The sequence below is a fragment of the Somniosus microcephalus genome, chromosome 1 (assembly GCF_052327205.1).
Source record: "Somniosus microcephalus isolate GS21.2 chromosome 1, FLI_Smic_1.0, whole genome shotgun sequence".
In the NCBI taxonomy this organism is placed as follows: domain Eukaryota; kingdom Metazoa; phylum Chordata; class Chondrichthyes; order Squaliformes; family Somniosidae; genus Somniosus; species Somniosus microcephalus.
The window spans coordinates 251,471,913-251,498,201 of NC_140987.1; the positions used below are offsets into that span (position 1 = coordinate 251,471,913).

A 26,289-nucleotide genomic window follows, 5' to 3' on the forward strand; every position below is an offset into this window, starting at 1 on the left:
CGACCGTAGGAGGGCCTGGCCGCACGCGCCAGGAACCCGGCGTACGATTGGTCGACCTCGAGGTCACTCTGTCGCTAATGAGCGGATAATGAGATGCTAATGAGCGGAATTTTGAACGTTTTTCGGATACCGCGGGCGCGATTTTTGTCCGGCCGAAACGTAAATACGCTTACCACCGTTTCGGAAAGGTAAGCTTTCTTTCGACGTAACGCACGCGTAGGTACGCTCTATAACTTTCGAGCGCATAGCCGGACAGACGCACACGTGAGGACAGACAGACAGAAGGACAGACAGACAAGAACGATCCGTTTATATATATATAGATAGATAGATAGATAGAAGATAGATAGATAGATAGATAGAAGATAGATAGATAGATATAAGTGATGTGTGACTTTTGGGAAGTGCGTATGCCACCGATAAGGAGAAGAGATGCAACTCAAGGAGTCATGTCAATGTATTTGCCACACCTCTTCAGAAGAGCATGTGAGAGAAGCATCAAGGTGCATCAACGCCAATGACAAGTCTGTGGTAGATATTCCCTTGCAGGCAAAGGCAGACTGGATTAGGCTGCAAGTTACATCTTAAGGGAAGGACGAGATATAGGACCCTCAATATGAATGCAAAAGACTAAGCCCAGCCTCATCCAATATCAGCTATTAATACAACAAACAAAGCCGTGCAAGTTTCCTTAGCTGGGATAATTGAATGAGACAAAGGGAACAAGAACTTCGGAGCTCTGTACACTGCCAGGGTGAAGAAGCCACACTTGCATTGACCCGGATACAAAAAAAAATCTTATGAAGATTGTTTCATGCCATTCTCTGATAATTGGCACCGACAGCTGTGCCTTCAGCTGCCCGGGCCCTAAACTCTGCAATTCCTTTCCTAAACTCTCTGCCTCTCTCTCCTCCTTTAAGATGCTCTTTAAAACTTACCTCTTTGACCAAGCCTTTGATCATCTGCCCTACTATCTCCTTATGTGGCTCGGTGTCAAATTTTTTCTGATAATTGCTCCTGTGAAGCACCGTGGGACATTTTACTGCATTAAAGGTGCTATAGAAATGCAAGTTGTTGTTGTCTTAGGGTATAAGTGAAGCAGGTCAGTGAAGGAACAAAATCTGGATTGCATGACTGGTCAAGCGGAATGTTTAAAAATATTATGGATAAAAGATGAATTGCATAACATGGCTGGGATGGTTCAATGCTATGATTTACAAGATGAAATTATAAATTTTCACTCAACTAATCGATTCATAGTGCAAGAGCTAAAAGTAAACACATCGCAGGCTACTACAGTCCAACCATGTAGCAGCTGTGATATTTCGGACTTGCTCGACAAGAAATCATGCTACTACATTCCATCCCTGGTCCAGTCAGTTTCACTGGTTATGCTGACTCTCAGTGGAAGCATTAGCACCTTGGGGGCCCTATAGTCCACAGCTTTAATGAAATAACCAGAGGTCGACCATTTACTTACTTCTGCCGGAAAGCGGTGATGAACAAACAGTACTGGCAGTGATGTTTGCCTTCGCGACTGAACAGTGCGGAAGCGGTGTGACTCCTTTCATGGGAACGCAAGCCTTGCAAGGACATTAGAATTCGATCACACTGACTGCATGGGTAGCCTCCAATGGTAGCATCCACACCGGTGGCATCCTCCTCCACCTCCAAACTCTGCGGCATGTGCAGTCCCACTGGCAACGTCTCAGATGATTTTTCAGCTGAACATATTGAAGTGGTTTCTCCGTCTTTGCTCTATTGGGAAAAGAACATAAGAACATAAGAATTAGGAACAGGAGTAGGCCATGCGGCCCCTCGAGCCTGCTCCGCATTCAATAAGAACTTCTGCCTCAACTCCACTTTCCTGCCCGATCCCTATATCCCTGGATTCCAAAAATCTATCTCAGTCTTCAATATACTCATCGACAGCTCTCTGGGGTAGTGAATTCCAAAGACTCTCAACTTTCTGAATGAAGAAATTTCTCCTCATCTCAGTCCTAAATTGAGGCATGACAATGGACAAAAATATATTGAGATTCTGAATGTGTGAAAACACATATTATGTGAACAGTACCAAAGATGAGGGAAATTCAGTTACGTAGAAAGAGCAGAGAAGCTGGGATTATTCTCTTTAGAGCAGAGAAGGTTAAGAGGAGATTTAATAGAGGTGTTCAAAATTGTGAGGGGTTTTGATAAGAGTAATTAAGGAGAAACTGTTTCTGGTGGCAGAAGGTCAGTAACCAGAGGACACAGATTTAAGGTACAGTAATTGGCAAAAGAACCAAAGGGGAGATGAGGAGAACTTTATTTTTTTTAAATGCAGCAAGTTATGATGATCTGGAATGCACTGCCTGAAAGGTGGTGGAAGCTGATTCAATAGTAACTTTCAAAAGGGAATTAGATAAATACTTAAAAAGAGGAAAGAAGTGCAGGGCAAGGAGGTGTGACAAATTGGATAGCTCTTTCAGAGACAATAGGCTGAATGGCCTCCTTCTGTGTTGTATGATTCTATCAATGAGGAATACATTTGAAACTAGAGTATCATAAGCTGGGTGAGCTTTTAATGGACATAGAGAGAGTTGCAAGGCTATAACCCAATCATGGGTTTGAGATGTTAAACCACAGGAAACAGAGTTAGAGTCTTCAAGTATTGGCTAGCTGGTGTAATATGTTAGTTGTAATGTAATAGACTGATATAGGAATATGTGGCTATTGGAAAGCAAACACTTACAACTCAGTTCTGATGAAAGGTCACCAACCTGAAACGTTAACTCTGTTTCTCTCTCCATAGATGCTGCCTGACCTGCTGAGCATTTCCTGAAAGTCAGTTCGAAGGGTGCAGCAGCGTGTCCGGCTCGCGGCCAAAGCCATAGAGACACTAAAAGCCACACTTGGCCCCGACTCCGCCAGGTGTGTTGAGGAGGCTCAAGCGTGTGGAGCTGACCGCCCCCCGTTCGGACATAATTTTCTCATCGGCGCCAGGCCCTGAATCATTTCTCGGGAGCCGGTGCCTCACAACTTGAGCCGTCTCTCGGAAATCCCCCCCCCCAATGCCAATGAACTCTGCGCGGAGGAAGGGGTTTCATGTACGGGCTGCTCCCGCACACTCTCCACTCCACCCCCCTTGTCTCCCATTCGGACACGCCCGACATTCCATCTCCCGTCTGGACATGCCCTGGCGTTTCATCTCCCGTCCGGACATGCCCTAGTGTTCCATCTTGCCGTCCGGCGGAGGGCTCTCTACACGGGAGTCCTCCCCTGTTCCATTGGGGATCTGGTGTGGAGAGGGTTGCATGAAGCAGTCCCGTCCAATAGGTTTTTAAGTCGATTCACGGACTCAGGCTGCCTGTAATTTCTGTGGCCTATATATGTCGGTGTTTCACGTGTACATAGAATGCGAGAGGTTGCGGCCCCTCATCCACTATTTGAAGTGGTTTCTCCTCAATTTCTGGCTGCACTTCTGTCCCCAGTGGGGAGGGGAGCGGGCAAGGGGGAGGATCTCTTCATGGGTCTGCTCCTGGGCCTGGCCAAGGTGGCCATCAACAGGCTCAGGCAGTGCGCAGTCAAGGGGGTCATTCGGCCTGACTGCCTGCCTCTCTACTGTGGCTATGTCTGCGTCCAGGTGTCCCTGAAGAGGGAGTATGTCCGCTGGAAGCCTCACATGATCAGTGTGCACCGAAGGAACTGGAGGGCGTGGTCGACACCAGGGACAACATTATGCTTTAATTTGACAAGTTTCCTTTTGTTTTACTTATAATTTGGAGTTTATTATTTGTGGCCCTTTAAAAAAGGGGCACTTTTGTTAATTTGATTTCGACTGATGACACCTGGGTCATCCTAATTGGCATTGTATAAGAGTTAGAAGGGTGCAGCTGATGTCTCTCAATGCAAATTATTCACTGAATCTATTTGTGGGATATCAAAACGTGTAGGCTGGGAAAATGATGTCTCAAATCTCAAAATACAATGCAGCAGCCAGTGCATACTTGAAGTCAGATATATTAGTGCTAATTATAAAATTTGATTTGTAGCCTCAAACTGCACCAGCAAGCAAGTCATTCCAGGGTATACACAGAGTTTAAATACATCTCTTCCACAGGTCTTTTATTCACAGGTGTTACAGAATCCCGTGAAAAGCAAACACCTTTTATTTACCGTCTTCCTGGCTGTGGGGTACTTTAAACAGCAGAGTATAACGTAGAGAGCTGCTTATTGACAAACGTGTTCCATGTGCATTCTGCCTCCTAACTTAATCCTGTAGCCCATTACAGCACTGGGTTTATGCAGGATCGTCCAATTCTCCAGAGATTAATCCCGTATTTGAATGATTAACTCTACGCGTGTGTTAAATTGCACCATTATACAGTGCAGTAAGAGCTGGACCATACAGTTAAGCACTAAACAAGTCACCCCCACCTCTCTGGCACGTTCATCTAGCTAGAACCAGTGCAACAAAATCAACAACAATAAAACATTCCATGGGATTGTACAGTTTATAGTTGATGCAAATTCAATTCAGTCCTTGGTCACGATGATCCTAATCTGAATAGGTACTAAAATCATAGAATCTTATAGCACAGAAGGAGGTCATTTGGCCCGTCATTCTTGTGCTGGCTCTTTGAAAGAGCTGTCCAATTTAGTCCTGCTCCCCAGCTCTTTCCCCATAGCCCTGCAAATTAGTTCTCTTCAAATACAAGACCAATTGGGTTTATGCAAGACCAATACAAAACACTGAATGAATATTTTATATCAGTCTTTACAGTAGAAGACACTAAGAATATCCCAACACTGGACAAACAGGGGGCTAAAGGGGGGGGAGGAGCTAAACACGATCAAAATCACTAAGGAAGTGGTACTCGGTAAAATAATGGGACTCAAGGCGGATAAATCACCTGGACCTGATGGCTTACATCCTAGGGTCTTGAGGGAAGTGACGGTAGGGATTGTGCATGCATTGGTAATAATTTTCCAAAACTCCCTGGACTCGGCAAAGGTCCCGGCAGACTGGAAAACTGCTAATGTAACACCCTTATTTAGAAAGGGCAGTAGACAGAAGGCTGGAAACTATAGACCGGTTAGCCTAACATCTGTGGTAGGTAAAATTTTGGAGTCCATTATTAAGGAGACAGTAACAGGACATTTGGATAATCATAATTTAATAGGACAAAGTCAGCATGGTTTTATGAAGGGGAAGTCATGTTTGACAAATTTGCTGGAGTTCTTTGAGGAAGTAACATATAGGGTGGATAAAGGGGAACCAGTGGACGTAGTGTATTTAGACTTCCAAAAGGCATTTGACAAGGTGCCACACAAAAGATTATTGCTTAAGATAAAAAAAATCACAGGATTGGGGGTAATATTCTGGCATGGATAGAGGATTGGCTATCTAACAGAAGGCAGAGAGTTGGGATAAATGGTTCATTCTCAGACTGGCAATCAGTAACTAGTGGTGTTCCGCAGGGGTCAGTGCTGGGTCCCCAACTCTTTACAATCTATATTAACGATTTGGAGGAGGGGACCGAGTGTAACATATCAAAGTTTGCAGATGATACTAAGATGGGAGGGAAAGTAGTGAGTGAGGAGGACATAAAAAACCTGCAAGGGGACATAGACAGGCTAAGTAAGTGGGCAGAGATTTGGCAGATGGAATACAATACTGGAAAGTGTGAGGTTATGCACTTTGGCAGGAAAAATCGTAGAGCAAGTTAATGGCAAGAAACTGGAAAGTACTGAAGTACAAAGGGATCTGGGGGTCCTGGTGCACAAAACTCAACAGGTTAGTATGCAGGTGCAGCAAGTGATTAAGAAGGCCAATGGAATGTTGGCTTTCATTGCTAGGGGGATAGAATATAAAAATAGGGAGGTATTGCTTCAGTTGTACAAGGTATTGGTGAGACCGCACCTGGAATACTGCGTACAGTTTTTGTGTCCATACTTAAGAAAGGGCATACTTGCTCTCGAGTCAGTACAAAGAAGGTTCACTCGGTTAATCCCGGGGATGAGGGGATGGACATATGAGGAGAGGTTGAGTAGATTGGGACTCTACTCATTGGAGTTCAGAAGAATGAGAGGCGATCTTATTGAAACATATAAGATTGTGAAGGGGTTGGATCGGGTGGATGCGGGGAGGATGTTCCCGATGATGGGTGAAACTAGAACTAGGGGGCATAGTCTTAGAATAAGGGGCTGCTCTTTCAAAACTGAGATGAGGAGGAACTACTTCACTCAGAGGGTGGTAGGTCCATGGAATATGCTGCCCCAAAAAGCTGTAGAAGCTACATCATTACATAAATTTAAAACAGAAATAGACAGCTTCCTAGAAGTAAAGGGGATTAAGGGTTATGGGGAGCGGGCAGGAATTTGGACATGAGTCTAGGTTCGGATCAGTCATGGCCCTGTGGGTAGCGGAGCGGGCCCAGGGGCCGTGTAGCCTGATCCTGCTCCTATTTCGTGTGTCTAATTCTGTTAGATTCAGGAGATGGTTCTATGATAGTGGATTGGCGGTTAGGATCAGATCAGCCATGATCTTATTGAATGGTGGAGCAGGCTCGAGGGGCCGATTGGCCTACTCCTGCTCCTATTTCTTATGTTCTTATGAAAGTTCCTATGGAATCTGATTCCATCACCCTTTCAGGCGGTGCGTTCCAGATCATCACAACTCTCTGTGTGAAGAAATTTCTTCTCATCTCCCCTCTAGTTCTTTTGCCAATTATTTTAAATCTGTGGCCTCTGGTTACCGACCCACTTGCCACTGGAAACAGTTTCTCCTTATTTACTCTATTTAAAGCCCTTCATGATTTTGAACACCTCTATCAAATCTCCACTTAACCTTCTCTGCTCTAAGGAGCACAATCCCAGCTTCTCCAGTTTCTCCAGATAACTGAACTCAGCTAGGTAGTATCTTATCACAACTTTGTAGAAAGAGGTGGTCGCGAACTTCAGAACATATATAATGGACAATTTAGTACATGCATTACCATGGTATTGTTAAATCAGCAGCTAGAACAAAATCAATTGCAATCCCTCCCTGTCTTTCTTAGTGAGTCAGTGATGGTCTAAAACTGCTGCAAATTGACTCAACTTAGCCTGGGTTTTATTAAAGAACAATTTTTGAACAGGCGTTTAGATTAAGTTCCCTTCACATCTGATGGCCTCAAATTACATCCAGCCCAGGTAAAGTTACAAGTAATGCTCACAAATCTTGTACAGTAGTCAAATTCATAGAAGAACATCTCAAAATTATGGAGAAAAGAAATCAAGAAGTACACACTAAGATACTAACAGATCAGGGAATGAGACTAGTGAATGTTGTATTCCCTGGAATTTAGAAGGGTAAGGGGTGATTTGATCAAAGTTTTCAAGGTATTAAGGGGAATTGATAGGGTAGAGAGAGAGAGAAACTATTTCCACTGGTTGGGGAATCTCGCACACAAGGGGACACAGCCTAAAAATTAGTGCCAGGCCTTCCATGAGTGAAGTTAGGAAACACTTCTACACACAAAGGGTGGTAGAAGTTCGGAACCTCTCTTCCACAAACGGCAGTTGATGCGAGGTCAATTGTGAATTTTAAATCTGAGATTGATAGATTTTTGTTAACCAAAGGTATTAAAGGATATGGGGCAAAGGCAGGTACATGGAGTTAGGTCATAGATCAGCCATGGTCTCATTGAATGGCAGAACAGGCTCGAGGGGCTAAATGGCCTCCTCCTGTTCTTATGTTGTATAGAAACCCAGACACATGCAATATACACTGCCTGCTTTCCCCAAATAAGGAAGATAATTCACAGGCAACAGCATCACGTAGTTGGAACTAGGTTTATAGATTTTAAAAGTCAAGCTAGTGCCTCTCAAAGGCTGCACCATCTGCCTGCCCTCAGCTGATTTATGGGTTAATTTTTTAGGACCATCAGTCAGGCACACGGGCCTTTGTTTGAAGAAGGTTTCGGCAATTCATAGCCAAGGGGGCTAGATGGGACCCTGCACTACAGGACAGATGGTCAGACCCAGCAGAAGACAGCTTTCTGTTGGCTGAACAGATCAGCGTTGATAATTTTACTCACTTCGCCTTCTCTCCAGAAACATAACAAAAAGGGGGTGGGGGAAATAATGCAACAGCATAAAAACAGAAATAGAAAGAAAAGTTATCAATTCTATAAACTATACTACATTTGCATATTTGTTGCAATGTCACTCCACATTCCAAATTCAGTGGCAGGGCCCTTGTAGAATATACACGAGGGCCCATTTGAAAAACTGGTAACAAGTGGCAAAACATTAAAGCTCACCTCTTCACCAGTGCGAACGGCATCTAACGACTCGCCAAAGGCAACATGCTTGCGAAGGTGGTTCGATATAGCTCTGGGCGTTGGATGGACTTCAAAACAGAAACTGCACTTGTACCCCACGACATTCCGCTCCTTAAACAATGAAATGGAGCTGGTCGTCTGAACAGCAACCTGCTGCAATAATGAGGAACATGAATATTTAATAGTTACAGATTTACATTCACAGGAGATCGATTAAAAAAACCGTATTGAATAGCTTTTATTTTCTTGCTTTTGGTGTCATCCGTGGCTCAGTTGGCAGCACTCTCACCTAAGTCAGAAGGTTGTAGAATCAAGTCCCACCCCAGAGACTTGAGCATAAAATCTAGGCCGACACTCCCAGTGCAGTACTGAGGGTGTTCTGCACGGTCAGAGATGCCGTCTTTCGGATGAGATGTTAAACCGAGGCCCTGTCTGCCCTCTCAGGTGGATGTAAAAGATCCCATGGCCACTATTTCGAAAAAGAGCAGGGGAGTTCTCCTGGTGTCCTGGCCAATATTTATTCTTCAACCAACAGCGTTAAAACAGATTATCTGGTCATCATCACATTGCTGTTAGTGGGACCAAAACTGGTTGCATCGTTTCCTACACAAAGGTACTTAATTGGCTGGAAAGCGCTTTCGGACGTCCTGAGGTCGTGAAAGGCACTCTATAAATGCAAGTCTTTCTTTTTGCAACTTATGCATATGTCACAAAACACAAACAAGAGGAGCCATATTGATGTGGCTCAGTTCCATTAAACCAGTGATGGATATATGTCTGGTTCCTTTAATTACACATCTAGGTTTGGCTTCCCTGCTTAAACCCATCCAAGTTTCAATTCAAAAAGTGACCACTTTTTAAAAAAAAATAACGAGACTGCTCGTTTGAAGAGCCAGTGTTTGAATTTCCATGTTACCAACAACTTGCATTTATATAGTGTTTTAACATAGTAAAACGTCCCAAAGAGCTTCGCAGGAGCGTAATCTGACAAAATGTGACACCGAGCCACAAAGAAATATTTGGACGGGTGAGGTAGGTTTTATGGAACGTCTTAAAGGAGAGAGAGGCAGACAGGTTTAGGGAGGGAATTCCAGAGCTTTGGGCCCAGGCAGCTGAAAGCACGGCTGCCAATGGTGGAGCAATTATAATCAGGGATGCACAAGAGGCCAGAATTGGAGGAGCGCAGAGATCTCGGAGGGTTGTAGGAGGTTAATCAAGTTACGTAAAATTGACACGAGTTCAAAAAAGGTGAAGCGCTAAGGAGTCTCATTTATTCGGGGAAGGGAATCGGATTTACTTATTTGTAAAATAATTTTTTTTAAAGAAAATTACATCATAGGAACACAATTACATTTTTTTTTAAAAAGGCAAAATCCATTTCACATATCCTGCTGATTTCTTTAGGATTCGCATCTCAATCAAATGTTGTTGGGAGTTATTTCTAACTTCTAATTAACGTGGACTTTCTATTTCTGTTCCAGTCTCGGCTGGAGGTGCAATCTGCTCAGCAGGCACTTGCATCCAAAAATAAACTTGCAAATTCATTAATATTCAAAAATAGGCATTTTCACTTTGTGGGCAGAATCGCAGCATTAGTAACAATGCTACTAACAGTGCTCTTAAAAAACTGGGATCACATCTCCCTAAGATTTAATCACAGTTCCCGCAGTCCATTCTCATAAGATACTGACTCAAGTTTCGTAATCCTCCCCATTTTCACTTCCTAATTTCTACACCTTTCCCAGTGGTTTCAGAGTCTCTGGATCAGAATGAGATTCAATGTTGCACATGTGGTTTAACGAATGCCTTTTTTAAGTGTAATTGCTGTAGGACTAGCATTATAGTCCATGCACCTAAATATACACCAATGTGTTGTACTCATTAGCTGCTTAGACTGGGGCAATAGTTTCATCACTCAGATCCTTGAAGTGTTATTAACTCTTTTAAGATTACACCTAGTTATGTAGCTATAGGGATTTTTGGCTCCAATATCCATTACCTTACATTTAATCTGCATTAAAAGTCATTCATCTCTGCTCAAGTGTAAATTCCTTTGGTTAAGCTTTGCCTCAACACAATCTGCCACCTCACACAATTATTATTATTAAAAGAACTTGCATTTCTATAGTGCCTTTCACAACCTCAGGACTTCCCAAAGCGCTTCACAGCCAATTAAGTATTAAGTATAGTCACTGTTGTAATGTAGGAAATGTGGCAGTCAATTTTCACACAGCAAGATCCCACAAACAGCAATGTGATAATGACCAGATAACCTGTTTTAGGTATGATAAAAACAGAAAGTCATCTGACGGAAAGTCATCGACCTGAAACGTTAACTTTGTTTCTCTCTCCACAGATGCTGCCTGACCTGCATTTTCTGTTTTTATTTCAGATTTCTAGCATCTGCACTATATTGCTTTTGTAATCTGCTTTCGGTGTTGAAGTATGTATATTGGCCCCAGGACACTGGGGAGAACTCCCCTGCTCTTCTTCAAAATATTGCCATGGGATCTTATACATCCACCAGAGAGGGCAGACAAGACCTCGGTTTAACATCTCATTCGAAAGATGGCACCTCCAACAGTGCAGTGCTCCCTCAGTACTGCGCTGGAGTGTCCGCCTAGATTTTGTGCTCAAGTCTCTGGAGTGGGACTTGAACGCACAACCTTCTGAATCAAAGGCGAGAGTGCTAACCACTGAGCCACAACTGACACTTATTTCATCAGGTGACTGAAGCCCAAAAGCCAATCACAGAGACCATTACAAGTCACCTCTCCACAATCTGACAAACTGTTTCTTGACAACTATCCTCTGCCTTCTATTGGCTAAAATGGGTTTTCTAAAACCCAACTCAGCATGTTGTAATTTCCCCTCAAAATTGGCTGAATTTCTTTTTTGCAAACCCACCTCTATTTCTTCCCATTTTCCCTAAGCCATACGTCAACTGCAGCTTAGAAGCCTGTTGCAGCGATGGGTGGGGAGGCCGGCTGGCTCCTAGGCATGCAAGAGTACTACTGTGCCCACTGAGAAGAGGCTTCTCTTTCCGACATTCCTTCATTTCTAACCCCTGGCCCCACATGCCACCAAACCATAGCAGTATTTCGGAGATTAAGAATGCAGTGATTGCAGGAACCAGACCAATATCCCGCCGTTGCCATGGCACTCTATTCTGATGATCCACACAGTACAACACCTCTCAGTTACTGTTCTACAAGCTATCAGTATTCACCCTCAAACCCAAGTGTCTAAACAACATCCACAGAGGATTACTCTTATCACTTTTTAAATGTTAGAAGTGTGGAATATGCATTTCCCTTTACCAAGCCATGTGGGTTCTCTTATAAAGCATCTCACATCATTGGTCAAACCACACCTGGAGTACTGCGCCCAGTTTTGCACACCTCCCCCCAACTTTCCAAGGCCACAAGTGATGCAGTGGCCTTGGAAAAGGTCCAGAGGAGAGCTACGAGAATGATTCCAAGCTTGATGAACCTCAGCTACTCAGGTAGGCTCAAGGACCTTGGTTTATTTACTTCAGAGCAGCATAAACTTAGAGGTGGCCTGATAGAGGTCTATAAAATAATGAAAGGGCTGGATAGTGTCCCTATTGATAGATTATTCCAGTTTAACAGATGGGGAGGACCAGGGTACATGAGTTTAAACTATATAAGAGTAGGAATAGACTAGATGTTGGGCGGTTCTTCTTTTCCCAGAAAGCAGTGAGCCTCTGGAATGTGTTGTCGGCTGGTGTGCTGGGTGCTGACTCTCTGCCTTCAAGAGGGAGCTGGACCGGGGCAGAGACCGCATCACATAGAAGGCAAGTGACTTTATAGAGAACTGTGTGATCTCCTGCACTGGTTTCGATGGCCTGAGGGGGTTGGAAAGGAATTTTCTAGACTATTTTTTCACTTATTGGCCCTGGGTTTTTCACCTCTCCCAGGAGATTACATGGTACATGATTGTTGGGGGAGGAAGAGTTTAGTTAAATGTGTAGGGGAAGGCTTGTTGGTTATGTTGATGTGCTTTCCTGTATTGTTGTCTAGTCCTGTGTTGACAAATGATGTAACATTTACTATTTTCTAGTCCTCTAGGATCTCTGCATCTTCCTCCCTCCCATTTCCAATGTTCTCATTTCATCCTGTACTTCGTTTAAGATTTTGCCACACCTGCAATTAGGACCCAGTGCTTCGTTCATTTATGAAGCTCTTGACTCCAACTAACCACCTTTTTCAGTTTCCTTGACTTTCAATAGATGCTACTGAAGGTTGATGCCTCAGAGACCACATTGCAAGGTCTGGCATATTGCCACATATTTTTGGTGTGAATAATGGAGAAAAAAAAATTCAAAAAGCTCTACCCTGATCTTCTTACCACTAGACTCTCCACTACATCAATTAACCTGTTTGTTCTGCAGTTTTACAACTAATAGAATCATACTCATTTGCATTTTCTTAACTGCTCATAATGAGTAATTTTCCAAATTTTGTTTCATCTGTTCAATTTTCATTTTAACCTACAGCCTCATAGAATGATACAGCACTGAAGGAGGCCAGTCAACCCAACGTGCCTCTGCCAGATCTTTGAAAGAGCTTTCCAATTACTCCCACTCCCCCTGCCCTTTCCCTATGGCCCTGCAAATGTTTCCCCTTCAAGTATTTATCCAATTCCCTTTTGAAAGTTATTATTGAATCTGCTTCCACTCATTCTCCTTTTGCTTAGATCAGCTCCCTGATTAATCAGATAATCTTATTTTAAGATGCAGCATTAGCAGATTTACTAGAAACAAGTAGACAGCAACAAGGTACAATTTGTATTACAGAAAAAGGAAAGAAAGAATGGAAGGAGACAAATATACAGCACTCTGAGAAAGTACAGAATAAGAGGAATGGCATAGGTTATAAAATAGATGTGCACACCGCACCTCAGGAAGGATATATTGGCCTGGGAGGGGGTGCAGTGCAGATTCACCAGAATGATATTGGGGCTAAAAGGGTTAAATTATGAGGACAGGTTGCATAGACCAGGCTTGTATTCCCTGGAGTATAGAAGATTAAGGGGTGATCTAACTGAGGTGTTTAAGATGATTAAAGGGTTTGATAGGGTAGAGAGAGAGAAACTGTTTCCTCTGGTGGGAGAGTCCAGAACAAGGGGGCACAACCTTAAAATTAGAGCCAGGCCGTTCAGGGGTGATGTCAGGAAGTACTTCTTCACACAAAGGGTGGTGGGAATCTGGAACTCTCCCTCAAAAAGCTGTTGAGGCTGGGGGTCAATTGAAAATTACCATGATTAGCCATTGGTGGATTGAGCGCAAGAGACTGAAAAAAATATAGGTCAGGGCAGGGGTAAAGTTTGGAGGCCCATATCTTGCGGTCGACAGAAAGGATAGCAAAGAGATCTAAAGCGCTTACTGGAATCCAGAGAGAGTGGAATATCCAACCTACATGGCAGGAATAGAACTTGATGTTGGTCAAAGAGAAAGAAAAATGAAGTGACATGGGGAAGTTCTTCAGCAATGTCAACGACATCAGAATTGGGTGGAAAAACTGAGCCAAAAAAAGTCAGGTTCCTCTGTAGAAAAGCTAGCAACTGCAAGATAAAAAGGAAGGTTGAGGAAAGCTAGCTTCAGAATGACAGTTTTGGCAAAGGGCCCAGAGGGAGCAGCTGCTTAGAGGGCCAGGAACTGAAGCATCTTTTCGATAAAAGTTACGTTTACGAGCGTTAATAAGTACATTTACAGAGGCTGTGTGCGGAAATAAATCTGGCTCAGGAAACTTCAAGCCAATTATGTGCAAAAAAAAAGGCCGAACCTTTTGTGAAATAGAAAGAGCAATAGTTATGGCATACAAAATGTAGCATCAGATCCGACTGAAGGGGGCGGGGGGTGGGGAGAAGAGCAATGTAAGACTCCCGTCACGCCAGCTAGAGTATCAGGAGCGTCAGAAGAGTGAAAGCAGCAACTGGACTGAGGGAAGCAGCAAAGGATTCTTGAAGATCATTCCAGTTCGCAGATTTATTGTGCCAAACGAGGCATAGCTGGTTCATGGAGCGTTGTGAGGTGCTCTATAAGAGGCAGATATAAAATGCTGGTCAGAAAAGACTAGCAGCGAGGAGACAAACACAGGGCAGGAGCTGGAATTTGGAAGCAAGGAGAAAATTCTAGGAGGTTGTCTGGATGATCAGGGAATATGGATGGGCAGACTCAAGGTCATTCAGGGTAAAAAAGGACTTTGTAATAGTGAACGTAATAGAAAAGCAAAGCTAATCCTGTTGGTGATTTCAGCAAAGGAAAACATAATAGCACTTGGATCTAATTTGGCTGGACAAAAAGTTTTTAAAAAAGTGCTAGAAAGTCAGTCAGAGGTCAGGAACGTGATAGAACCAACACATGAATAAATAAAAAGGTGAGGGGCAAAAGGTGTCTTTTTCCACAGGAGATTGAAGCCAGGTGATTTACAGGAACTGTGGTGAGCAGGTGGGAAGTCACGACAGGCACAAACATCTGGGGCTAGATTTTCAGGGAGCCGTCAGGCGGGGTTTCAGGCGTGTGGGGGGGGGGGAGGGAATCCTGGATTTGCGGGTCCCGACACCATCCCGCCCCACGTAAGTTTCAGGGGCGGCGGGTACCCGCCCCGCACTGGGACCCACCGAAACCAGGCGGGAAGGGATTAGTGCCAATTAACTGCCTGTTAACAGGTAGTTAACAGGCAGTTTTTTAGCCTAATCCCTATTTTGAGGGGTTTCGTGTGGGTTTCCCGACGGCTCCAAACCACGCCAGGTAGAGCAGACGGGCCGTCAGGTTGAAGGAGTTGGAGGGGTCGCGATGTCGGCGCTCAGGTGAGTGATGGGTGCACAAGTGCAGAGGTAAGTGTGTTTGGTGTGTCTAAAGTGTGAAGAACTTTTACTTACTTGTACTTACCTTAACAGCCTTTCTTCCTGTAGCCGTCGGGAGCGCATCACTCAGCCGGAACTGAAAGCTGAATGGCTGCGATCTGTCAAAAGTGACAGCCTTCAGCTTTGAGTGCCGGTGACAGTTCTAACTGAGTCTGTGCAGAATGACTCAGCTTAGAACTCAGAGTGTCAGTGTTTCACAGCCTCAAACAGCTGTGAGAAACTGGTATTTCATCTGTCAAGAACTCTTGACAGATGAAATTTCAGTCTGTGACGTCACCTGTTGCCGGGTGGCCCTTAATTGGCCCGCTGAGCCCGCCCAGCGGGCTCAACAAGGTCAATCAAGGAAAAATGCGCGGATTGGCCGGACGTCGAAGTAGGCGGGTCAAAAACCCGAAAGGGGAAGTCCCGCCTTCTTCCCCGACAGGTTCGGCAAAATCTACCCCGTGGCATTCACTTGGATTGGAAGGTGCAGCAGAAAACCTGAGGGGGGAAAAGCAGAAAGAGTCTGAAAGGCATGAGATGACGGGTGATGGAAATGGAAAGAATTAACAAACAGGAGGAAGTCATTCAGCCCCTCAAGCCTGCTCCGCCATTCAATTAGATCATGGCTGATCTGTATCTTAACTCCATCCATCTGCCTTGATGCCATAACCCTCAATACCCTTGCCCAACAAAAATTTGAAGACAAAGCACAAATGCTGCAGACTGCAGCGTCAGTCGTGACTCAGTGGGTAGCACTCTCGCCTCTGAATAAAAACATTGTGGGTTCAAGTCCCACCCCAGAGACTTGAGCACAAAAATCTAGGCCCACACACCCAGTGCAGTACTGAGGGAGTGCTGCACTATCAGAGGTGCTGTTTTTCAGATGAGGCGTTAAACAGAGGCCCCATCTGCTCCCTCAGGTGGACATAAAAGATCCCATGGCATTATTTTGAATTAGAGCAGGGGAGTTCTCCCCGGAGCCCTGGCAAACATTTATCCCTCAATCAACATCACAAAAAAACAGATTATCTGGTCATTATCACATTGCGCACTGCAAGATCCCACAAACAGCAAATTGGTTGCTGCATTTCCTACATTGCACCAGTGACTACACTTCAAAAGTTCTTCATTGGCTTTAAAGCGCTTTGGGACCTCCTGAGGTCGTTAAATGCAAGTTCCTTTCTTTCTTTATATAAATCGAATAGCTCTGTGAGTCTCCAAGGCTATGGTAAGTTGTGAATTTTTAGGTTGTACTTGCATATTGTTCATGAGAGATGGTGAATTGAAGAACATCCTGTTTGTGGCATCTTCTAAACACAGCTACACAATGAGGATGTGCAGCTAGTCACAAACTGGCACTGTCATTATGCTGCAATTTTCACCTGCAATAGGACAGCCTCCTCAATGCGCTACCAATGCAGACATGCTCAACAACCAGATAGCCACGGCATAGAACTAAGATTATGAAAGGACTTTAACATTATGAAAGGGTTTGATAGGGTAAACGTAGAGAAGATGTTTCTACTTGTGGGGGGGACCAAAACTAGAGGTCATAAATATAAGATAGTCACTAATAAATTCAATAGGGAATTTAAGAGAAACTTCTTTACCCAGAGAGTGGTGAGAATGTGGAACTTGCTACCACAGGGAGTGGTTGAGGCAAATAGCATAGATGCATTTAAGGGGAAGCTGGATAAACACATAAAAACCATAAGAAATAGGAACAGGAGTAGGCCATTTGGTCCCTCGAGCCTGCTCCGCCATTCAATAAGATCATGGCTGATCTTCTACCTCAACTCCACTTTCCTGCATTATCTGCATATGCCTTGATTCCCTTAATATTAAAAAATCTATCGATCTCTGTCTTGAATATACTCAATGTCTGAACCTCCACAGCCCTCTGGGGTAGAGAATTCCAAATATTCACCACCCTCTGATTAAGACATTTCTCCTCATCTCAGTCCTAAATGGCTGACCCCTTATTCTGAGACTGTGACCCCTGGTTCTAGACACCCCAGCCAGGGGAAACATCCTCCCTGTCAAGTCCTGTAAGAATTCTGTATGTTTCAATGAAAACACCTCTCATTCTTCTAAACTCTAGAGAATATAGGCCTAGTCTACTCAATCTCTCCTCATAGGACAATCCCCCTATCCCAGGAACCAGTTTGGTGAACCTTTGTTGCACTCCCTCTATGGCAAGTATATCCTTCCTTAGGTGAGGAGACCAAAACTGTACACAATACTCCAGGTGTGATCTCACCAAGGCCCTATATAATTGCAGTAAGACATCTTTATATTTATACTCAAATCCTCTTGAAATAAATGCTAACATACCATTTGCTTTCCTAATTGCTTGCTGTACCTACATGTTAACTTTTAGTGATGTGTACAAGGACACCCAGGTCCCTCTGAACAACATTTCCCAATCTTTCACCATTTGAAAAATACTCTGGTAGACTTTGGTAGGAAAAATAGAAAAGCAAAGTGGAGAACTTCACATTTCTCCACATTATTTTCAATTTGCTATGGTCTTGCCCAATCACTTCGCTTGTCTATATCCCCTTGAAGCCTCTTTGCATCCTCCTCACAACTTACATTCCCACCCAGCTTTGTATCATCAGCAAACTTAGATATATTACATTTGGTCCCCTCATCCAAATCATTGATATAGATTGTGAATAGCTGAGGCCCAAGCACCGATTCTTGTGGTACCCCACTAGTTACAGCCTGCCAACCCGAAAATGATCCAGTTATTCCTACTCTCTGTTTCCTGTCCATTAACCAGTCCTCAATCTATGCTAGTATATGATCCCCAATCCCATGAGCCTTAATTTTGTTTAATAACCTCTTGTGTGGCACCTTATCGAATGCCTTCTGGAAATCCAAATACACCACATCCACTGGTTCCCCCTTATCTATGCTGCTAGTTACCTCAAAAAACTCTAACAGATTTGTCAAACACGATTTCCCTTTCATAAATCTGTGTTGACTCTGCCCAATCCTATTATTATTTTCTAAGTGCCCTGTTACCACATCCTTAATAATAGATTCTAGCATTTTCCCTACTACTGAGGTCAGGCTAACTGGTTTGTAGCTCCCTGTTTTCTATCTCCCTCCTTTCTTAAATAGTGGGGTTACATTTGCTACATTCCAATCTGTGGGAACCATTCTAGAATCTATGGAATTTTGGAAAATGACAACCAATGCATCCACTATCTCTATAGCCACCTCTTTCAAAACACTAGGATGTAGGCCATCAGGTCCAGGGGATTTATCGGCTTTCAGTCCCATTAATTTCTCCAGTACTTTTTTTTTTTTTTTACTAATACTAATTTCTTTCAGTTCCTCATTCTCGCTAGAGCCTTGGTTCTCCACTAATTCGGGAAGTTTTTTGCGTCTTCTTCTGTGAAGACAGACACAAAGTATTTGTTTAATTTCTCTGCCATTTCCATATTCCCCATTATAATTTCTCCTGTCTCAGCCTGTAAGGGACCCACATTTACTTTCGCTAATCTTTTCCTTTTTACATACCTATAGAAGTTTTTACAGTCTGTTTTTATGTATCTCGCTAGTTTACTTTCATATTCTATTTTCCTTTGCTTTATCAATTTCTTGGTCCTCCTTTGCTGAATTCTAAAATCCTCAGGCTTACTACTCTTTTTGGCAACATTATAAGCCTCTTCCTTTGATCTAATACTAACTGTAACTTCTCTTGTTAGCCACGGTTGGACCACTTTTCCTGTGGGGTTTTTGTGCCTTAAAGGAATGTATATTTGTTGTAAATTATGTATTAATTGTTTAAATGCTAGCCATTACTTGTCTACCATCATACCTTGTAGTTTCCCAATCTACCTTAGCCAACTCGCCCCTCATACCTACGTAGTTTGCTTTGTTTAGATTGAAGACCCTAGTTTCGGATTTAACTAAATCACTTTCAAACTCAATATATAATTCTATCATATTATGGTCTCTCTTCCCTAAAGGCCCCTTTATTATAAGGTTATTAATTAACCCTTTCTTGTTGCACAATACTGGATCTAAAATAGCCTGTTCCCTAGTTGGTTCCTCAACATACTGATCTAGAAAACTACCGTGCATACATTCCATGAATTCGTCCTCCACACTATTACTGCAAATTTGGTTTACCCAGTCTATATGTAGATTAAAGTCCCCCATGAATACTGTATTACCCTTGTTACATGCGCCTCTAATTTCCTGATTTATACTCTGCCGTATATTACAACTACTGTTTGGGGGCCGATAAACAACTCCCACCAATGTTTTCAGCCCCTTGCTGTTTCTTAGCTCCACCCAAACGGATTCTACTTCTTGGTTTTCAGAGCCAAGATCCTTTCTCTTATGAGGGAGAAAGGAATAGAAGGATATGCTGATGGGGTTAAATGAAAAGGGGTGGGAGGAGGCTTATGTGGAGCATAAACACGGGCATGGACCAGTAGGGCCGAATGGCCTGTTCCCGTGCTGTAAATTCTATGTAACTACATTTATTCAAGGTGCCAGCCAACAACAGCGACCCTCTTAACATCTCAAGCAGTGATGGAGGCCAGGGTGGAAACGGGGCAGAGAGAAAATGTAAAGTTCAAGAATGCGATTATACAAAAGAAATGTGGGGGTGGGGGGAAGAAGGGCAGGAATGAGGTACTCTTTTAAAACAAAAATTATAAAGAGGCTTGTGGTGCAGATAGCAGAACTGCGAGAGTGAAGTTATAGTGATCTACATAATTTATTGAAATAGCCTTGGAAAAAAGCTCGACATCGTACAGGGTGGGTGTGAAACAGATACATTTATATGCAGTGATTTTATATCAGCATTGGCCATTAGTGGAGATGACAGTATACCCCATTATTGATGTCTACCATGCACACAGGATTACAATGTAATCCACACAGGTAATCTTGCCGCGGGTAAATTCTACAGGTTGAACTGCCGTAGCTCAACAGAATACATTCCCCTTTCTAACTTGCCCCCATTTCTTAATAATATTTTGGATGCTCGCAAATACCAAATTGCAAAGACCATTTATGTTGCTGTCTTGATTTTCTGATACAAATCTATGCATTAAAAAAACAAACCTGTTATCTTCTGAAACCATTCATGTGAAAATGCCATTAATGCCATGGTGTACAGCATTGAACAAGTATAGCATGCAACAGTTCTGTGTCCAACATACCTGTTTTTTATTGCTGTCTTCTACTTCTGTAGACTCCGGTTTCTCCTCGTTCAGATTCTCCTCCTCTTTAAGTTTTTCCTCCTCTTTAAGTTTCTCCTCCTCCTCCTCCTCCTCCTCTTTAAGTTTCTCCTCCACCCCTTCAGTCTGGGCCTCCCTTTCAGTCTGGGCCTCCCCTTTAGTCTGGGCCTCCCCTTCAGTCTGGGCCTCCCCTTCAGTCTGGGCCTCCCCTTCAGTCTGGGCCTCCCCTTCAGTCTGGGCCTCCCCTTCAGTCTGGGCCTCCCCTTCAGTCTGGGCCTCCCCTTCAGTCTGGGCCTCCTCAAGCACCTTCTTTTCACGATGCAGCTTTGCCCGTCTACCGAAACGCTCATTGTGCTGGGTGAGATGAACACTCAGTTCCATCGTGCTGAGGATCTTGTTGGAGCAGTGGTTGCACTCGTAGGTGGGACTGTGCGAGCGGGTACTGCCAGGCAGTAACGTGAAGTCTAGCTTCAGGTCCCGACTGTGATGGTCCGTGTAATGCATGCAAAGGAGCTCTGCCGTGTTGAATGAGAGCTTGAAGCACTTCACACATTTGAAGGGTAGCCATCCACTCTCTTTCCCTTCAATCGCTCCAGTCGTTTCTATACCACTGGCCTCATTCTTTACATTGGGTTCTTCCTTGTCGTCAGAGTACACGACAGTGAAGTAGCCATTATACTTGCTCACGTACTGTTTTCTGGGGTAGACCCCAGGGTGCCGCTTCATGTAATGGGACACGAGACCCTTTTTCGTGTAAGTTTGGAATGAGCACAGTGAACACTTTTTCTTCTCCACCGCCCTCCTGAGCTCCTCGCTCAGGGGTGGAGACTCTGGTTTGGACTCGACAGGAAGGATGAGTTTCTCGGGTTTCTTACTGACCATTGTTTTGGAGGCGGCCAAACAGTGCGTGTAGTATGAATCGATATCGTGTCGTTTTTGGTAGTGAGCAGCCAGCCCTTTGCGGAGCGGGTGAGTGTATGCACACAAGGCACATCTGAAGATATTGTTCTTGCCCTCTGGTTGGGCTCGGACATTGTTGTGCTTATTACGGTAGTGTCTCGCTATGCCCTTTCTGGAGGAGCAGAAGTATTTGCACAGTTGACATTTAAATAAGGTACTGAGGTCGGAACAGCCGCTTACAAAGGGAGGAGGCGTTGGAAGAGGGTCACTTGGTTCCGCTTCGGTTATTGTTTTGACCTTATCTTCATATTCTTCAGAGGCATTTGGTTCCTCGGGTTCTACCATCTCTGTCATGGATTCAGTGAACATATCGATAGCTGGCTGCCTGTGGTACTTTTCATAGTGGACCTTTAGCTTCTCCAGGGAGCCGTGCGCATATGGACACAACTTGCACCTGTAGGCACCAAACCCTTGCTTTGGGACTTTAGTCATCTCTTCTAGATCATTGCCCTGCCCATCTGGGAGTTTCTCAGCCTCATTCATGAAGTCGTCGGCGGTGACTTTTATAGAAGGGTGTCGCTTTTGGTAGTGTGTTAGGACGCCGTGGATACGCGTGTTAACGTACGGGCAATGTCGACACTTATACAGAGTGCTGGGCTTTTCATCTTTTTCCAGGGCAAACTCGGCTGCTTTTACTTTTATGCCCGGGTGCTTTTTCCCATAGTGGGTTAAGAGGCCGTGCAAATTGTTGTACTCAGATTTACAAATCTTACACTGGTACGGGGACCCGCTGGGTACAGAATTGGTGGAGGCGGGGGGGGAAGCTTTGACCGGAGAAGGAATCAAGACCTTTGGGGGCATCTCGTCCTCGACCGGATTGGATTCCGGAATGCTCAAAGAATCCAGAGCAGTGTAATCGTGAGCGGTCGGGTTGTTCTGCTCCGATGCGTCTTTTCCCAAGATGATGTCGAGCAGCACAGACTCATCGCCGCTAACAGCCCATGGATGCAAGGCTTGATAGTGGTTTGTAATATCCCAGATCGAGACAGCTTCAAATTCGCAATCTCGGCATTTGTAGTGTTTGAGGTCAATGAGTGCTATTTGTGACGGGTTTGCTGATGGATCAGGACCTGCCCATAGCTTACTGGAGATGTAGGTGTAATCTACAGGATGTTCTGGGTGTCTCTTTTGGTAGTGTATTAATAACCCACTGGGTTCCTGATGCGAGTAAATACACCATTCACAGTGATACCCAGCGGTCACCACTCCATCTTGAAAGGCCCACCGTAAAATAGTTGTGACTGTAGCCTTCACGCTCGGGTGCTGTTTCCTCAAGTGTTTTCTCACAGCATACAGGTAATGCGCCGTGTAGGAGCAATGTCGACACTTGAAGAATCGTAACTGCTCGCCATCCGTCTCCGGTTGCGTATTGGCCATCGGCACACTAACGCTGCCCTGGTTATTCGTTGCCCTCTCACGTTGACTTCTCACGGCCGCCGTGTGCTGCCGGACTAGCTCAGCTGTGGCTTTGATGTCACGATGCTTCTTCCGGTAGTGAATGACCACCCCCTTAACCGTTCGATTCCCATAGTTACAATGCTGGCAAAAGAACATCATTTCTCCCTCTCCCTTATCGGCCAATCTTTGTTGAGCTCCTAGGTCTCCAATATCAAAAGTGTTCTTGTTATTCTGGCTCATCTGCTTTGTCATTAGTGGTCTTGCTGGTGTAATCTGCAGCTCTTCCATAGTCTTCTTCAGGGCTGGAGTTGGAGGTGCCTGTTTAATGTATTTTGCCGTTACCTTAACCTCTGGATGTCTTTTCTGATAATGGACAAGCACACCGACAACTGAACGGTTACTATAAACACAGTGCTTGCAGTAATACAATTGTTCAAATTCAACTGCCTGAGGAGTGATTGGAGGGTCATTAGTTGATGACACTGAACTCATCTCAGCAACATGATGAGCAATAATTGCAGGGTTCTGGACAGAAACCACACGCATTGTCTTCTGAATTCTAAAATAGGATGCCTTTTCATCGGGATGCTTTCTCTGATAATGGACCAGGACTGAATGCATGTTCGGACTTGAAAATGAACAAACATCACAACTGTACACCACAGCACTGATCATCGAAGCCTCTCCTTGCTGAGGGCTCATGCTCTTGGGCGAATTCATGTTCGAAGGGCTCGATGGAGCAGCACGCAGAGATAGGGGGGTGGACGTCCCGATATTCTTCACACCGGAGTTGAGAATTTCTCTCAGAGTCTGTGACTCCGCGCTGATCTCGTTGGTTTGCTGGACCACGTAACTAGAGAAGATCATTGAATTGTTGATCTTCACTGTGGGATGCATCCGTTGGTAGTGAGGCATGAGGCTGCGGACGTTCGGGCTCGTGTAGGAGCAGAAGCGACACCTGTAGATCAAGTTGGCTTGGTGGAAGTTTAGGATATTCTGAGCTTCGGGATGGAACTGAGCGTAATGCTGCCGCAAGTCTTCAAATTCTGCATATTCTACAAAACATTCGAGGCAGCGGTACACTGCGCTGTGATCGTTTGGATCCTCAATGTACCTGAAGCTGTATTTAATGTAAGGATGCATTCGCTGGTAATGGGTGCTCACACTGCGAGCCACTTTGTTGCTGAAGTTGCAGTGCTTGCAGTAGTACGTCTTCCCAGAGTCTTCACCTGCCTCAGAGTTTTCCTGAAAGATGTCCCTATTTTCAGAGTTGCCTTTTTTGTAAGCCGCATTCCCACCCTGCTTATGCAATGCACCGTCGCAATGCCCCATTGAATTGGAACTGCCATAAAAATCCTCATCGTCAGAAAGAGTCAATTCGATTTCTGCACTGTTGCTAACAGAATAATCCTGCTCCATTGTTCCATAACCAGTCTCCTCATGCATTCCATCAGTTCCTTCAATCCACATCTGGTGGCCACCATAAGTGTAATTCTGCATCTCCATTAGATGATCAACCTTCCCTTCCTCTTCATCTAGATCACCGTCTACGTCCAATTCCACTTCCACGTCCTCCTCCTCGTCTTCCTCCTCCTCCTCTTCCTCCTCCTCGGCATCCTCGAGTGCAATCACTGATTCCACCTCGCTAACTTGTTGGTTGGCCTGGCTGATTTTACTCTGCAAGTTGTTTGCTATCTCGTCTATCCTGGTGCGTTTCTTTGCCGGAGACAAGTCCAACGGACTGTCCGTCACCATCCTTTTACCTTTCTTAAATAAAAAAGAATTCTTGGACGTCGATCCGAGTATCGAGGTCTGAGTTTTCACAATACCTGGCGATGGAAGAGCTTCAAATTGTGACGAAGTGTCCTGTAGCGCATCGGTCGTCTCCTCGCTAGCTGCCAGCAACGCATTGTCACAGAACGAATGCTTATGCTGCTGGTGTACTCGGAGCCCCTTTAGGGTAACTGTAGAGTAGCTGCACATGGTACATTTGTAAGGATATTGTTGTTTGGAATCCCCTACTATTGCAGGCTTTTCCCCATTGACCGCCTGGTTCTGAGACGTATCTACAGTCACTAAGCTGTCGTTCAAGGGAGCAATGCTGCTGTTCTGCGAGCTCACCGTATCCCATTCCGAGGAATGGGACTGCTTGTGGGCTACCAATTTCTGAGCCGTGGTGCAGGTGAAAGGGCAAAGGTTACACTTGTGAACAATGGTCCGGCCAGACAAATGGATGTTCTCAATATGGCGCGAGATGCTACGTCGGTGCATTGTAAGGAACGAGCAGAAGGGGCACTGGAACCTGTTCATGTACTTCCGGAAGGGAATTCCCTTGGTTTCAAGCAGCTTTGTGTTCCCAATTGTCAACAACTTTTTCCCAGATCCTTCCGAACTCTGGGATGCCAATGAGTCCATCTCGTCAATGTCCTGATGCTCTTCCTCATCAGAACTACTTCTGTCGTCGCTCAACAAACTGCTGGTTTCCAAACCAGAATTGGGCACATTCAGGTCGGCCATTCCATATGATGATCTCCCAGTTACTCCAGCTTCACTGGGATCAGTAGGAGGTTTGGGCTTCATCTTTTGAAAAGGAAACTTGATTTTAATGGGAGCAAACCGGGAAACGGCAGCAGGAGCCTGCTTCAATGCATTACCTCCCAAAGAGCCTTTCAAAGCTGAATACGGAGGCGATGGCATTTCCCTCCCAGTCGACTTCATCGGCAGGTAATTAGAATTTGGAGACATCTTCTGTACGTCCTTTTGTTGGGGCTTCGACAGGCTAACGTTTGAGCCAGACTGCTGCTGCCTCAGGGATGAAATGATCTTGACCAGACCCTGAGCTAAAAGGTTTCGATGTTTCTTCATTAAATGATCGCACCAGCGTTCTCTCCTGGAGGTGTGGTACCCACACCATTCGCAGCAAAAGCTGCCCCGCGACTTTGTCAAGGGTTTCACCTGCGCTTCCAGGATGCTGCGCTCTACTGCATCCACCGGCACATCACCCAGCGTTTCCTGCACCTTGGACGCAGACCTGTGGCACAGCTTCTGGTGTTTGACAATCCGCGCCCGTCGGGGACTTTTGTAGGTACAAAAGCGGCAGGCGAAGACTTTGCCGAACCCTTCATGCACGAGGACATGGTAGCTGGAAGGCGCTGGAGGTGGGGCCATATCCGAGGATTCTCCGCCAAATAACGACCCTTCAACCTGACCATGGATCTTTCTGGTGTGTTCACTGAGAAGATTCCTGGATCGAAAGTACCGGACACAGTACTTGCACTGGAAAAACTTATTGGCAGGTTTTGGATGCTGGTTAACATGATGACTGTAGAGAACTGGGCTGTTACTGGCGAAACCGGAGGAGCCAGGTTGAAAGGAATTTTGTGCTTTAAAAAGAAAAAGATGAGTTATCAAATTTCTCTCTCACTATGTTACATAGTGAACGAGAGAGCACCAATAAATGCTACTTTCATTTTCATTGTTTTAGTTAAATCACGACATAATGGTGGTGGTATCAGCACCTGGTCATCGGGTCTGAATTTAGC

General features: G+C 44.6%; 1 protein-coding gene across 8 annotated transcripts in view; it reads right to left on the reverse strand.

Annotated features, from left to right (window-relative positions):
* The window catches only part of znf462 (zinc finger protein 462), a 109,493-nt gene that overhangs the window by 38,327 nt on the left and 44,877 nt on the right, over positions 1-26,289 (reverse strand). For all 8 annotated transcript variants that reach the window (XM_085991954.1, XM_085991943.1, XM_085991933.1 and 5 more), the window contains 3 exons: positions 20,372-26,130; positions 8,289-8,462; positions 1,481-1,758 (listed from right to left, as the gene is read on the reverse strand). In XM_085991954.1, coding sequence (XP_085848080.1) covers positions 1,481-1,758; positions 8,289-8,462; positions 20,372-26,130 — 6,211 coding nt within the window. The remainder of the gene's footprint in view (positions 1-1,480; positions 1,759-8,288; positions 8,463-20,371; positions 26,131-26,289) is intronic.